General features: G+C 38.1%; 2 protein-coding genes across 2 annotated transcripts; both read right to left on the reverse strand.

Moving 5' to 3' along the window:
• Positions 1–1,266: 1,266 nt before the first annotated feature.
• LOC149401623 (receptor-like kinase) lies at positions 1,267–3,066 on the reverse strand. Its single transcript, XM_089613811.1, has one exon. The coding sequence runs from the start codon at positions 2,973–2,975 to the stop codon at positions 1,557–1,559; it is 1,419 nt and encodes a 472-aa protein (XP_089469937.1). The 5' UTR covers positions 2,976–3,066; the 3' UTR covers positions 1,267–1,556.
• Positions 3,067–3,721: 655 nt separating this feature from the next.
• On the reverse strand, positions 3,722–6,683 carry LOC149401624 (uncharacterized). The gene is made up of 3 exons (XM_089610810.1): positions 5,838–6,683; positions 4,052–4,591; positions 3,722–3,970 (listed from the first exon to the last, which is right to left on the reverse strand). Exons 1-3 carry the CDS (start codon positions 6,681–6,683, stop codon positions 3,869–3,871), a joined length of 1,488 nt encoding a protein of 495 aa, XP_089466936.1. The 3' UTR covers positions 3,722–3,868.
• Between the last annotated feature and the right edge of the window lie 7,820 nt (positions 6,684–14,503).

The following is a 14,503-nucleotide window of genomic DNA, read 5'->3' on the forward strand; positions in this document are numbered from 1 at the left end:
TTTTTCTTAGCCTGTTTCCATTCAAAAATCTCTTCTGATTTGTGAAATTCCGACTTTGTGCATCAGAGAGAGAGAGAGAGAGAGAGAGAGCGAGAACGATTTTGAAGAGAGACAAAGAGAGTAAGAAGAAGAAAAAAAATAAACTTAGATGGGCCCATGGGCGGTGCCTCGTGGCGGCGCGCCAGGAACGATTTTGTTCTTTCTCTTTTTTTTGCCTTTTTTCGTGGGCTCGTCTCGAATGGACTTTTTTTAGCCTTCGTGGCCCCGGATCGAGCTTTTTTTATTTTTATTTTTTATTTTTTTAAATTTCATTTGGGCTTTGACACGGAATTCCTTGTAAGGCACAAATAATTTAATATTTCCGAAAACGACTGACAATATTACCAACTAATTACATAGGAAATGAAGGAATAATTAAGATGCCCAGCTTCTGAAATTATGCTTCCAATATTGGTGGCAATTTCGAGTTCGCACCAGCCTGGACTGACGAGTTGTGAAGACAAGCCGAAGAAGAGGAGAGCTGGAAATACGAGATGAATCTCAACATTAAGGTGTAGTATTATTACAGTAAAACTCAAATTTGGTGTAATATCACACCAAAATGATGTTATATTGAAGATGCTGTAGCCGATAGAACTAAAACGGAAAGAAGAAAAAAATCGACGAGTAAACATTAAACTCTGATATGCAGTAAAAACACGCTCAAGTAGCTAATTAACAAGAAATTGTGAAACATTACCTATTTCAAATATAAAATTTCTCTAGAACTATTAACTAACCTTAAACTGAGGTTCATAGATTGCCGACTCAATTTTTTTTATTTTTTATTTTAAATAATATTTAATAGACTGAGGGGGAAATAGATACCGGAGCTCTCCAACAAACCAAAAGGGGTTTTACTTTATTTTATTTTATTTTACATACGAAGAAAGACTAGTAATCCATTTTGAACTCTTATAATAAGAGATCAATGGCTCAAATATTGCACCTTTGTAACCATTTAGCCCGTTTACGAAACTCTTTGATTTCTTGTTTCTTTTAAAGGAATAATAAATAAAGGACCAAAACAAGGCACACCTTGACAATGGATAAAAAACACTCTGCCAATGGATTTGAAAAGTAGAACTACTATTCAGTCTTGAGATTGTCATTGTTTCACTTTCATCTGTATTAGTTTACAAGAACAGCTTAAGCACTTTTCCAAACTCTTCCAAGAACTCAGGCACTATTATTAAGATCACAAACTTCCAAGTGAAGAAGAAGAAATTGAACCAGAAAGGGCAAAAAAAGAGAGAAAAGAGATTGAATACGGCAAGTATATATAGTTCATGAAACCTTGTCAGGTTTCAAAATACATGTACACATACATCATATACAGACAAAATCTTATAACATAATTGGTACATAAGTTACGCATGAAGATAACATGTAAAGCTATATATATTATGCTTCTACAACAAGCTTATACAGAAGAAAGTAGAAACAAACAATCAAAACAAAACAAAAAGTGAACACAAGACTTGTATCACAGGATAGGTACTATCAAAACTAGTCAATCAAACCCCGAATTTAGGACTAGATTCCGAGACCTCGACAGGCAATCTCGACCATGCTGCTCCCACGGATTCTGTGCTGGAAACGATCTTCCTCCGCAGCAAGATCGAAAGGCTCAGAACCACACAAGCCGCGGCAATCAATGGGACCAAGAGGTTCGATCCGAATCCGTCTCGTTGCCCAGCCCAACGGCCCAGAACGAGCCCGGCCTCATCGGGGCCGTCGAGGCTTGCTGCCGAGTTGCTCATCTTCATGATCTCAACCCCGTTTAGGATTCCGACGATAGCGTAAGGGATGCTCGAGGAGGATGGTCCCACGGTCACAGTGATGACCCCGGATTCGTCAGAATCATCGACCACGAAGTCTCGGTAGATCGGTGAGGCCAGCATCCAGTTCGTGGCGTTTGATAAGTCCCAATCTTTGACAGTCAATTTCCCGTTGACGTAGACATTGAAGTACATGAGCTCAAGCGAAATGCTGGCTATGTCGCAGAAGTGCATTCTCACGAGGTGTTTGAACCCCTGTTCGACAGGAAACTCCCAGGTCATGTTCACGTTGTGGGGTATCGGATCGGTGTGGCTTCGAATCAGCCTTGCGGAGTTGTAGACATTGTCTGGTGCAATTTCACGGCTTGACCCTCCGATTTGGTACTTGATTCGGCCTCCGAAGTAGACGCTTTCGGATCCAAAACTTGATTGGAGGAACTCGTCGTCCGGGAGCCAAGTCCTCCACAGACTTCCGTTGAACGGCGTCACTTTCGGACCTCCTACGTTAACCCGGTGAACGACCTCGAGAGCTTGGCTCGGTGGAATTTCAGAGTTCTCGACCTTCTCAGTGTTCACGAACTGAGCGGTGCTAGGAACGAGGTCTTTCGGAGCTGAGACTACTTCAATCGCGTTGACGAACGCGAATTTGGAAGGATCGGAGGGTGAAAACCTAATAACGAGCTTATCGGAGTTGACCGAGACTAGGTATTCCTTGACCATAGGGCTTGGCGAATTCGCGGTGGTGAAATTGCTTAGGACTACGAATTCGTCAATCACGACGTGAAATTGAGAGCTCTTGGGATCGAATTTAGGGGAAATCAGGTTACTGAAATGGAGGCGTACCGTGTGACGACCTCTCTCGGAGATCTCGAATTCATACTTCGACGGCCGAACGAATACCCTAGCCGTGTCGTAGAGATCCGCCGAGTCCGCAGACACTACGTCGCTACGGAGCGAGGTTGAGGAAGAGTCGGAGTGGCAGAACGGAGATTTTTTCCGGTCGGAGGCGAATCGGCGATTCTCGACGACGGCGTCTCCGGCGGAGCCGCAGTTGACGAGGTGGTAGTCGGCCGGAGAGAAGGAGGAGTGAGAAGGTGAGGCAAGGAGAGATAGAGCTGCGAAAGAAATCGCCAGGGCTCGGTAGAGAAACTCCATTTGAGGCTCTCTCTGCTGTTTTTTTTTAATTTTTTTTTATTCTTTTTTAGTTCTTGAGAAAAGTAGTGAGAGTCGAAGCAAAGAGAGAGGAGATTTGGGGTAGATCGTGGTGGGGTCCACGCGGAGGAACATTACAGGCTGGTGAAGTAGAAACGACAGCCTTTTAATTTGTATTGAGTCGGTCGATTGTGAAATCGAAGAGGGAGAGTAAGCGCGTGATTGTGATTTACGCGCGTTGAGACGTGGCCTTGTTGACTGACTTCTTCAATATGCGAACGCCAAGCAGTGCCGTTAGGGTCAGAACGATAATTCCTTTGTTGTCGTCGTATTGGTACATTCCTTCGGTCAATTCATCTAATTTCTTTATCTTGAAGCAAAAAAAAAAAAAAAAACTCCAATTACTTTATCTCATTGTTATGTTATTTTTATTTTTGAGGAAAATTTAAGTTCATTTTAGGGATGAAGCCATTCTCTTTAAACAACCAAGTATTATGATTTCACACAGAAAAGCGACTACTTCATTTGGGAGTTTAAATTCTTTTTTTTTTTTATCTTTTTTCTTCTTCTTCTTCTTTTCTTTATTCCTCATTTTGTTGCTTGGAATTTGAATTATTTGCATAGGTTTTCTGATTAAATTGTTGCCGTGGCAAGAGTTTTTTTATTTGATATTTAATATTTAATATTTAATATTTTTGGGCATTTTCTTTTAAGTTTTAATAACTAGTGCCCTTTCAAAATTAAGTGTATAAGAAAATTATAATTCATTAATCTAAATAATGTGTACTTTTATACACAAATAAATGTACTAAAAAAATTAAATCAACCCTACAACTGAAGAAAAAGAAAAAAAGAAAATGAAATAAAAATCTCTAATTGACTTGACTTTGGTTTGGTCACAGTTGGGGAATTTCGCCAGCGCGGCACATTCCCACATCAAGCGTTAGCGTGTCTCTCTTCTTCGTGGGCAATAATCTGCAGCAATTTCTCCTTGGAGCCTGATCCAACATAAGTTGAAACTATTGAGCAAACGAAAATTCAATTTATAACTAAGTTAAAAAAGACCTGGAGAAAATTACCTTTTCCCACATTTTGGGGTCGGTTGTTTTATGCACTTCAATTTTACGGACGCGAGACGGATCAGGCGTCTTCCACTTGCAGACCGACTTGGCTTCCCGGTTCAGTCCGTACCGGGTCAGAGTCCGGTCGCCCGATTCGGCTTTAGCCTCGGTGAGAAAATACACAAAGGGCTTCTGACACGTGTTCCTGACGTACGGCCTGGTGTTGAAAGCGTGTGACACGTGGTCAGATTTGGGGTACCAGTTGAGGAAGGTCCGACCCGGAATTTCCACTTCCCGGGGCAAGAGGATGCCCCGGAAGACTTGGACCGCGTAGCCCCAGGAGACCGAGACGGTCCAGTTCCGGGCCTTGTCGTAGCAGATGGACTGTTGGGCCAGCGAGGCCGGGTCTAGGCCCATTGGGCCGGAGAGCTTTTTTATGGCTTTGACCCGGTCCGTTCGGGGGAATATGGGCTGGATTATGTCCAGGTGGTGGAGGGTCACCAGTGGACTAACTGGATGCGCTGCCAAAAGCCCAAATACGTCGCCGTATACATCAAACTGCATCATCAAACCCCAAATATTATTTTTAATTTATATATATATATATATATATATATATATATGTGCGTATAAAAAAGCTGAAAAATACAAGAAAAGCGTTTTTACAAATACTCATTTTTGGAAGAAAAAAATAAATAAATGTGATTTATGAACAAAGAAACATATTTGAGAAAAGAAGTACGCACAAGTACAACACAACAATAACAAAAAGAGCTGTGCGTGTTTAACTGGGTAAAATAAATAACTTGAACATAAAAAGAGGTACAAATGTTATCAACATAATAATAATAATAATCACTTTGAAAACTAGGAACTAGTCCTAAGAACATGTAAATATAATTGTGTTTTTACTCCTTTCCTGCCATCAGATGCAATTTATCATCACCATGGAGAAAAGTGGAGTTTTAGTGCGTTCTTTAAAGAGTTATAAAAAAAAAAAAAATAGAGCCATTAAAACTAGATCACGAGACTTCAACTCTGTTAAGAGAACTCAGGTATTAAAAATGTTGAACCAGCCAATAGGAACCCTAAACGTGACCATAAAAGGGAAAACCAAAGCACCAACATTTGGCGCCAAAAACGGAATTTTTTAGACACTGACGTGAAACGTGTTTGACATGCACGATGCAAATACAGAGCTTGAATGAGGTTTTGATTTTTAAGAACTACTCGATAAAGAAAGTGGGACTTGGAGTTCCATAAATAAAGGGTTTAGTAACTTTAGTTAATTAGTTTCGACGACTCTACAAACAGCGAAGAAAGTCTGTGGAATTGACTGTTATTGACCACTTTTATGTGACCTTTTTAGTTAACCGTCAATATATTACCTCACCAACAAATTCAATGACATTCGACAACGGTCACACTCACATCGTTATATTTTAGGTAACCAAAACCACCACCAAAAAAAAGAAACAAACAGCTCAACTAAAGTATAAAACTATTATAACCCAATTTTGGTGTTGCTAGTATGTATTATTGGTTCATTAATTTAAAATCACCTTATCTTTGTAACAAAAAAAAAAAAAAAAACTTTTATAAAGATGTTCTGAAAACGTGACAATAAAAAACCTATCTTAATTAATAGATAAGAGTATATAATTTAATATTTATTTATTTTTGAAAGAATAAGAGTGTAGAGCTACAGATGATTTTTGAGTCGTACTTAAAAATTCATAAAATTAATTTTTTAAACGTAACAAAAAAAGAAAAGAAAACCCTAGATAGAAAATTAATTAATTACCTGGTGAAACCCTGGCTCTTTGGTGAGAGGCACGCCAAGCTCAGCCAAACAAGCGTGAATCCGATCATCGGAGCCGTACAGCTCCGGGTACCTATTCAAACACCCGTCCTGCATCTTCGCCAGCTCCGCCGCCAGTCCGGCGGAGATCGCGAAGCCTCCGCCGCCGTAAGCCATGTTATACGAGAAGCGAATGTTCTGGACATGACTCTCCGACGAGCTTCCGATATAATAGAACCCACGGTGATCGTACTTCCTCAGAACGCTGAGAAGATTCTCCGGCACGAAGACAGTATCGTCGTCTCCCATAACGAACCACCTGACGCCGTGGATCTCCTCCGCCGTGGAATTGGCCATCTCGGCGACGATCCGCGAGATCCTGATCGCCGATCGGTGACCGTTCTTGTTCCCGTAGGTGAAGTTGGAAGTGTCGGCGGAAACCCTAATTTTGGGGAGAGATTGGTCCTCCGGCACCGGCTGGTCGAGCCAGACTGTGCCGCGCATCTCGGAGGGCCTCCACCACTGCTTGACGTAGGCCTTGCGGCGGTTCCAGTACTTGGCGGAGGAGGCGATGCCGAAGGCCACGTGGCGGAGGGTGGTTGGTTGGTGGTGGGGCTTTGCCTCGGATAGTTCGGAGTGGGCGGGGTGTTGGAGGTGGAGGGAGAGGTGTGTGGGGTTGTGGAGGCACGAGTGGTGGTCGGTGAAGTGGATGCTGTAGAGCAAGTAACACCCCAACAACGCCACCACCAACACCAGAAGCTTCGTCATCGCTGCTTGCAAGCTCTTTTTCCCTTTCCAACTGCTGTTTGTCTGCTGCTTCTTATTATGGAAGCTCATCGGAATCAGCATTGTGAGGGACAGATTATTGAATGTGCGTGCGTGTGTGCGGCTCTTAAATAATTGGTCAAGTAGGATTCCTTGCTTTATACCTATTCTATTTGCTAAACTAAATCCGACTCCTATGATATTTATAATTGATTTTTTTTTTCTTTTTTTTTTTGGGAGTCAATGTTGTTGGTAACAATGTTTTAAAACCTACTTTTTTTTTTTTAATTTAAAAAATTGATAGCAATTTAAATTAGATACATCAATGTATTATATATTATGAATAGTTTCAAAGGATGACTAATGAAGTATTAATTTTTATTTTAACTAATCGTTTCAGGTTTTTAGAAACATCACGTCAATCTATGTAGTTTAATGTTGTACTTAATTGTACATTAAAAAATATTTATATGTTAAATTTATCACCTAATCTAAATTTCAGTGGTTTTTTACTTATTAAATATTTGAAATGTCCATAATACCATGCATAAAATTACCCATTATTTAAATAAAAATAAAATAATTATTTGGTATTGGTAGTCGCTACAATCAATCATCCTCCTTAGAATAATTGGCCTAAATTTCACTCAATTAAAAAAATAGTCCACCAAACTCAAGCAAAAACCAATATTCTAAAAATACGCTTTCATATGTATGTATGTTTCTCTAATCTAATAAAAAAAATTTCAAAATCACAAGCTCTCGAACCCTAGTCTCACCATTTCGAACTCTAAGCTCTTAAACCTCTTCTCTATCGTCGCTTGTTTTCCAAAGCAAACTCTTCTTCGACACCACTCTTCTCTTATGCCTCTCTTCTACTATGCCGCCACTGCGTGTAATATCCAATGTCACCAGTGCTCCTCTGACTCTTCTCCAAAGCCGCCACTATATATGTGTAATATTCTCTGAAGATGTCAGTGGTCCTCCGTCTCTTCTCCACTCTGTATATATAATCGTTGATGGCGCCTCTTCTCTATCATCGTCACTGCTTCGCCATCAAGCTAGACTTTTTGTTTCAGTTAATTCATTTACGATTCTAGTTAATTATATTTTGTTTCAATTTATAAATTAATTTACTAATATCAAGCCACAAATATGTTGTTTACCGATTGTTTTATTAAATACTTAACTATATATAAGTAAGATTATTAAGTTAACTAATTATCACTCTAGATATTTCGTAAATAAATGTACTAATTAATTAACTAAAAAAAGTAGGTGTATAAGTTTATTTTTAGAACTCTAGCAAAATTAGATTATGTATATGTGTTAGTAAATAAATGTACTAATATTAAGCGATGAGTTTTATGAATTTTTTTTATTAAGTTAGTTTATTAACTTAATACAATAGGTGTATAAATTAACTAATTTACAACTCAACAATTTTGTATATGTGTTAATTTACTAACACATATAAGTTCAATTATGAACGTATCCAAAAAATCTCATACACTAGAGAATTCAGTACTAGTAAAAAAATATGTTTGAAATACTTCAATACTGCTTTTATCATTGGCCTTAGAATTTGTATTAAAAAAAATGGAGGAGTCATTTAGTCACTCACCTCCAACTCCTACGTCGTTTCTCCACTATGATATTGCACTGCCATCAAGACAGACAAGCCGTCAGCTCAAGAGCCTCCTCTGGAACAAGAAGGTCAAGGCCGCCCCATTGGAAGATCAAGAGTCAGAGCAAGAGATCAAGAAAGCGATTTCCCTTGCGCCCCTGAACTGCCATGCGAACTCGGGGGAAAAGATCAGGCGGCGGTGGCGGTGCGAGTGGGACCGCGAGAGGGTTGAAATGTAGACAAGCTTTATATCCCAATGACACAAGGTGACGAAAGACAGACTTACGAAACATAGCTAGATGTGGTATGGTTAGATTGTTGATTATTTCATAGAGGTTCTCCAGCTTTATATGTGTGTTATTTTGGTGTTCAACGTCCAATACTTTCCTATATATATATGTATATATATATATATACATATATATATAAGAGTCTATATATAATTAGCATAGTCCGAGCTTGTGCTCGGACCCTTGGAGAACAGTAGGAATCCAACACTGAGCTGAGTCAAATATGCTCGATGGATGAATCTGATAAGGAGATTCATTCATAAGGCAAGAACAAGTTGAGAACTTCGAAGAGAAGAGATGCTAGTAGGTCAAAAAGTAGTCAGACAAAATAATGTGGTCACGTCATAATTTAAATAATAACCGTCTGAGAACATGTACTCACCAGTTACATTAATAAAATAACTCTTGAGCGGTTATACAAAATAACTACCCACTCACATGAAACAAGAAGAAGTTACAAAGTATCTACCACATCATGGGCATGATCACCCTATGATCTTCAAACTCACCACTATAAAAGGGAAGAAAAGCAACAAAGAGGAGGGGTTGAACACAAGTACACACCAGAAGTCTCACCTATCACACAACACCCTCATTTATATTCTCTCTTTTACTAGATTCGTCTGTACTTAGAGAAAATCTTGCCTGAAACTTTTATGTGCTCTCAGGACTGCGTGCTCGGAGTCTAGTATTCTTCGCATGACAATTGTTGGAACATTCTTGCATGTCAACAGTTTGGTGCTAGAAGAAGGGGATATCATTGAGATTAATGGCAAGTACTATTAGAGCACCATAAAACATGTCAAGAGATGTCTCTCCATGAGGATTTATCGAGAACAATCAAACATTGTCTCTCAAACAACAACGAAAAAGGGTTTTATCACTCCCAGATGCTTAGGTGGCCACAAAAAATAAAACAAACCTAGTTTATGAAAAAGCATCAACGGTAGTACTAAAAAAGGTTCCTAGCACACACCGAAAGGTTGGAAGGCTTGAATGTAGTATTCAAGAAAGGTGCCTTGCACATTAAAGTGCCTAGATGGCCATAGTAACGAAATGAACGCAGCTCCTAGAAAAAGGACAAGACCAAAGGTGTCAAACGTGGGGTCCGAGCTCACAAGGAACACATAACAAGGTACTACATTAAATCTATTTTCATTAATTTTCTATAGTCTAGATATATATTTGTATAAATTGTAGGCATGGATATAGGATAGATCTCAAGCATACGAAAGAAATTTCAAGTTACTCATCGGATGGTATGAGCACAACATAAAAAAATTCAAATAAATATCAAGTCTTTACTCATAAGTCAAGAGATAAAAAAAGACTTCTATAAAATTTTAGGAATATTGCCCAATGAAAATAGTTACTTAATATAATAGAAAGTAGATTTTATTAGCATTATTGATTAGTGGGTTGTTTTCTAGTTAGAATCAATAACAACTATCATCCATAACCTCTGTATTAAACTAAATTACATGTTGGGCATTTAAGTTCGGGCGGTAAGCCAAAATATGGTTGGTGATTGATCCATGCCTGGATAGCTGGATCTAAAATTACATAAGTGGAACACAAGTGAAAGATTGATCACTTGGGGGAAGCATTGTATACATTTGGTATGTGTACGATCCGGACAGACTTTGATTGTTGATGTGTTGTTTAATCACCGTTACAACACGATAACTGGGTTCTTTGACTCATTCATTAATGGCTACTTGAAAATGCCTAAATACTTATATCTTGGAAATTCGAGATATGCTCTGAGCGAAAAGTGATTCACAGTTACGGAATCTAGCATTCCAAAAAAAAAGTCAATGTTCACTCACTTAAGAGTATCGAAGCGATTGTTCGTGTTTGATATCCACACCATTATTTCCCTAGATTTGGTATCAGAACGATTGTTCGTGTTTTATACCAACTTGTAATTTCTCAACAATTGGTATCAGAGCAAGAGTTAGATTCTCGTAATTTACCATTTGACTCAAGAATCATAGTTTTTGATTTAAAACATTTATCAAAATATAAGATATATGTTTGATCATTCGTCGTTTTAATTCAAACCTAAAATTATTCAAGAACATGTTCGTAATATTTTTATTTGTTCTAAAAGTTAGATTCATTGGTTTGATGAAATATGGACTATGTTCATAATATTCTATAATTCTATATGAGAATATTTTATTTAGTTTGATCGTTTATTAATTAAAGGATTTTACTAGATGTGTTTTATGGTTCCAAATCCTACTTTATAGGGTAACCAATAAATTAAATTTGATTTGTCGTAAATGCATCCTCTTTTAAAGGAAATCTTGTTTTTCTAAAATAAAATATTTTGTTTTCTAAAATAAAATATTTGAATAGGTTTTAAAATAAAAGATTCAAAGAATATATATATATATATATATATATATATATATATATATATATATATATGGTTATAACTAAATATTTTTTTTTCTATGTTGTAACCAAAGTTTAAAATCTCGGAGGAATCCGCCGGTTCCCATCCGAAACTCGGGTTCAGAGGAGGTTCTGGTTCGGTTCTTTATAAAACCAATAAATTCCCTGAGAACCCTGGTACTGGACGAGTCTTGGTCCATTTCCCAGTTCAACCAAGCCGGCATGGTTCAGTTGTTTTTTTAAACACCACAATATTTAAACGGGAATCGGGCTGAGAACTTTCATTTTTTCCGAGATTTAGGGTTTTCATTTCCGTCGCGAGCTCTCCCAAAAGTCCGCCGAGTTCTTTAGATTTCTGGCAGAACAGAGTTGATTTCTTCCTTGATTTCGATGAGAAGCTTGGGTAAGCTCTCAAATTTCGGCAGTTTTGGAATGTTCATGAAATCTGGGTGTTTTGATGTTTTTTGTTCATTTTTTATGGATATTTGTGGTGAAGATAGTTTTCTTAGTTATTATAATGTTTATTAGCCCGAAATTTGTAGATTATTAATCCGAAATTAGGATTTTTAATTTGTTTTGTTGATTTAGTTTAAATTTCTTATAGATTTGTCATGGTTAAACTGTTAGGAATTCTTGTCCATGAGAGATAATAAATAAATGATTACTAAATATAATAATGGTTTACTTTATTAGCATCATATGATTAGTGGGTTGAGGTCTGAATATTAGAATCAATAACAACTATCATCCATAGCCTCCGTATTAAACTGAGTCACCTGAGTTCGGGCAGTGTTGTTAAAACATGGTCGATGACTGATACATGCCTGGACAGCTGTATCTAAATTCATATATGCGGAATACTAGTGAATGTTGATCACGACGTGCGAGCATTCTACGCTTGTGGTAAGTGTACGACTGGGGCAGACTTTGGTTGTAGATGTTTCGTTTAAGTACCATTACGACACACTAACCGGAGTCGCTATGATGGTCACAGTGAGACTTGATCTAAATCCTGAAGTGATCATGGACATTGGATCATGTTACCAAACTCTTTGACTCATTCGCTAAAAGGCTACTATCATGCTTTCTAAATAGCAAATTTCGTCCAACTCCTCTCTAGTGTGGTCGGAGAACTCTCTCTCTCTCTCTCTCTCTCTCTCTCTCTCTCTCTCTCTCTTTCTCTCTCTCTCTCTACTCATTGGAATTGCTCTATTCTATTCTTAGAAAATAAGAGTGAGATCTTGAAACAAATTTGTTTCTTGATCGTGTGAGATTAAAGAGTGTGGTCCCACGCCGTATTTCTTTATTCGTCTGGAGATTGCATTTTGGAAGACTAGGGTGTCATCAAGAGGAGTACGAGGATCTGAAAGCTTGAAGAAGGAGATCAAGACGTTCAAGTATGAGGATTTGAAAGCTTGAAGAAGGAGATCAAGGCTATTGAAGACGGATTGTGAAAGCTAGAAGTTTCTGTTCGTGAGCCCAATCCGTAAGTTCTCTATGAACCTTGTTCTTTAATCTTATTGGTTGCTTGACATGTTTGAATGCTTTCATTACTTAATTAATAACGTAAATCTAGATCTTGTTAGATAACCATCCTTTTAATTAGTTCTTGTTAGTGTAATTAATTTATTCCGCAACTTATATGGTTATCAAGGTGAGCACATAATCCCGACGAGTTGTATCGGAGCGATCGTTTGAGTCTGATACCCCTCTCGTTTCCTTACAAGTGGTATTGGAGTGACTGTTCGTGTTTGATACCACCCCTATATTCTTCAACAAGTGATATTAGAGCGATTGTTCGTGTCTGATATCCTACGTGTTTCACCAACAAGTGGTATCAGAGCGATTGTTCGTGTCTGATACCACTCGTTCGTTCCCAAAAAGTGGAATCAGATTTAGATGCATTACTTTATTAATGGATTCGTTCATATGATTAATTTAAATGGTTTGATATTGATTTATTTTTTGGGACATAGATATGGGCTCATAACTTATCCTTGAACCAATTTGATTTTGGGTTCATCTCTTTTTATTTATAAAGAGTCAAATTGGATAGATCAAACCGAATCAAACCATGCTTGCTTATTATGCTTGTTTATTTAATTACTTTGTCATGCTTGATATAACTTGGATCTTGTGTTGTGGGTTATCATGGGCTTTCATTTATTGATTTGAAATTATCTAATACGATTAGGATAGTTAATTAATGAATGAGTTGAATGGATCGGAAAGCTTTGTCACCAAGCCGATAAGAGGCTAAGCTGGGGGGTTAATAAAAGACGATGTCTTCCCTCCCTACTGGAAGCTTTTCCGTGATGGAATGCTATTAAGATAATCAAGACTAGATGTCATGAAATTCCTAATAACTAAGCTATATCGAAACTTATGTTTTTTTAAGGGTAGCTTAGAAACACTTGAGTTTTTAATACGATTTAGTTAACTCAAGTGGATCACCTAGATTAATGTTAATGCTAGGAAAATTAAAATACTAAAAGTATATTAAGTCTGTAAGGTCTCCAACATTAACACAACACCGTGAGGGTGGTCTTGCTCGCCTCTTGACCGTTGTCCTTTTAGATATGGTGGTCCATTCCCTTCGGAAGGTGTAAGCACATTCCAATACCAATGTTGTGTTTCTGACGAAGAAGTGGATCTCGTGTCTGACCTAGGCTTCCCTGGCACACACGGGCTAAGCTTTGTCTACTAAAATGTTGGGTCGACTCAAGTATGAGATGACCGGTGGTTGTCTCATATGGCAAACGATTCCTATAAAACTTGTAGTTAGGAAAGCATAGGTTATGAATGTGCATGAACCACAATTGCTTTACTAATCTGAGATGGTGCTCATTTTCGCTAGGTGCACTCCGTTACGTTACCTTAGTAACGGACTGTGGCTATTGGTGAATTACCATGGAATATAAAATCTGGGTCTTTTTAGATATTAGTATTTTTCTCCGTGCTTATGCATTATGTTTTTATATCCTAATTTTTTTTATAGTTTTTTCTTTTCATATTGCTAATAATTGTTGTTATAAATTGTAGTAATCGTGTCGAACCCTATTATGGTCTTGTTGTCGAAAGACGTTCTCACTGGTGATAACTTCCCGAAATGGAAGTCGAACCTTAACATCGTGCTGGTGAGTGAAAGCATATGCTTTATCCTCACTAGAAGAGAGACCTCCATTTCCTCAAAAAAATAATAAATAAACAGAGAGCTCGCGGAGTCGAGACCTCTCATAAAAAATATGGAGAGCTCGCGGAGGCGAGACCTCTCACCAAAAAAAAAAGAGCTCGCGGCGTCGAGACCTCTCACAACAAAGAATAAGAGTGCTCGCGGAGTCGAGACCTCTCTAAAAAAAAATAGTAAAGAGCTCGCGGCGTCGAGACCTCTCACAACAAAGAATAAGAGAGCTCGCGGAGTCGAGACCTCTAAAAAAAATAGACAGCTCGCGGCACTGAGATCTCTCACAAAAAAATATATAGAGAGCTCGCAGCATCGAGACCCCGGACAAAAAAAAAAGTTTCCCGTACGACAAGTCGCATGTGAAACTGGGGGGTTAATGTTATACCGTCATTTTTCTTAT

The sequence above is a fragment of the Urtica dioica genome, chromosome 4, assembly GCF_054948205.1.
Source record: "Urtica dioica subsp. dioica isolate 48M chromosome 4, U.dioica_male_clone48M_v1_H2, whole genome shotgun sequence".
Taxonomy (NCBI): domain Eukaryota; kingdom Viridiplantae; phylum Streptophyta; class Magnoliopsida; order Rosales; family Urticaceae; genus Urtica; species Urtica dioica.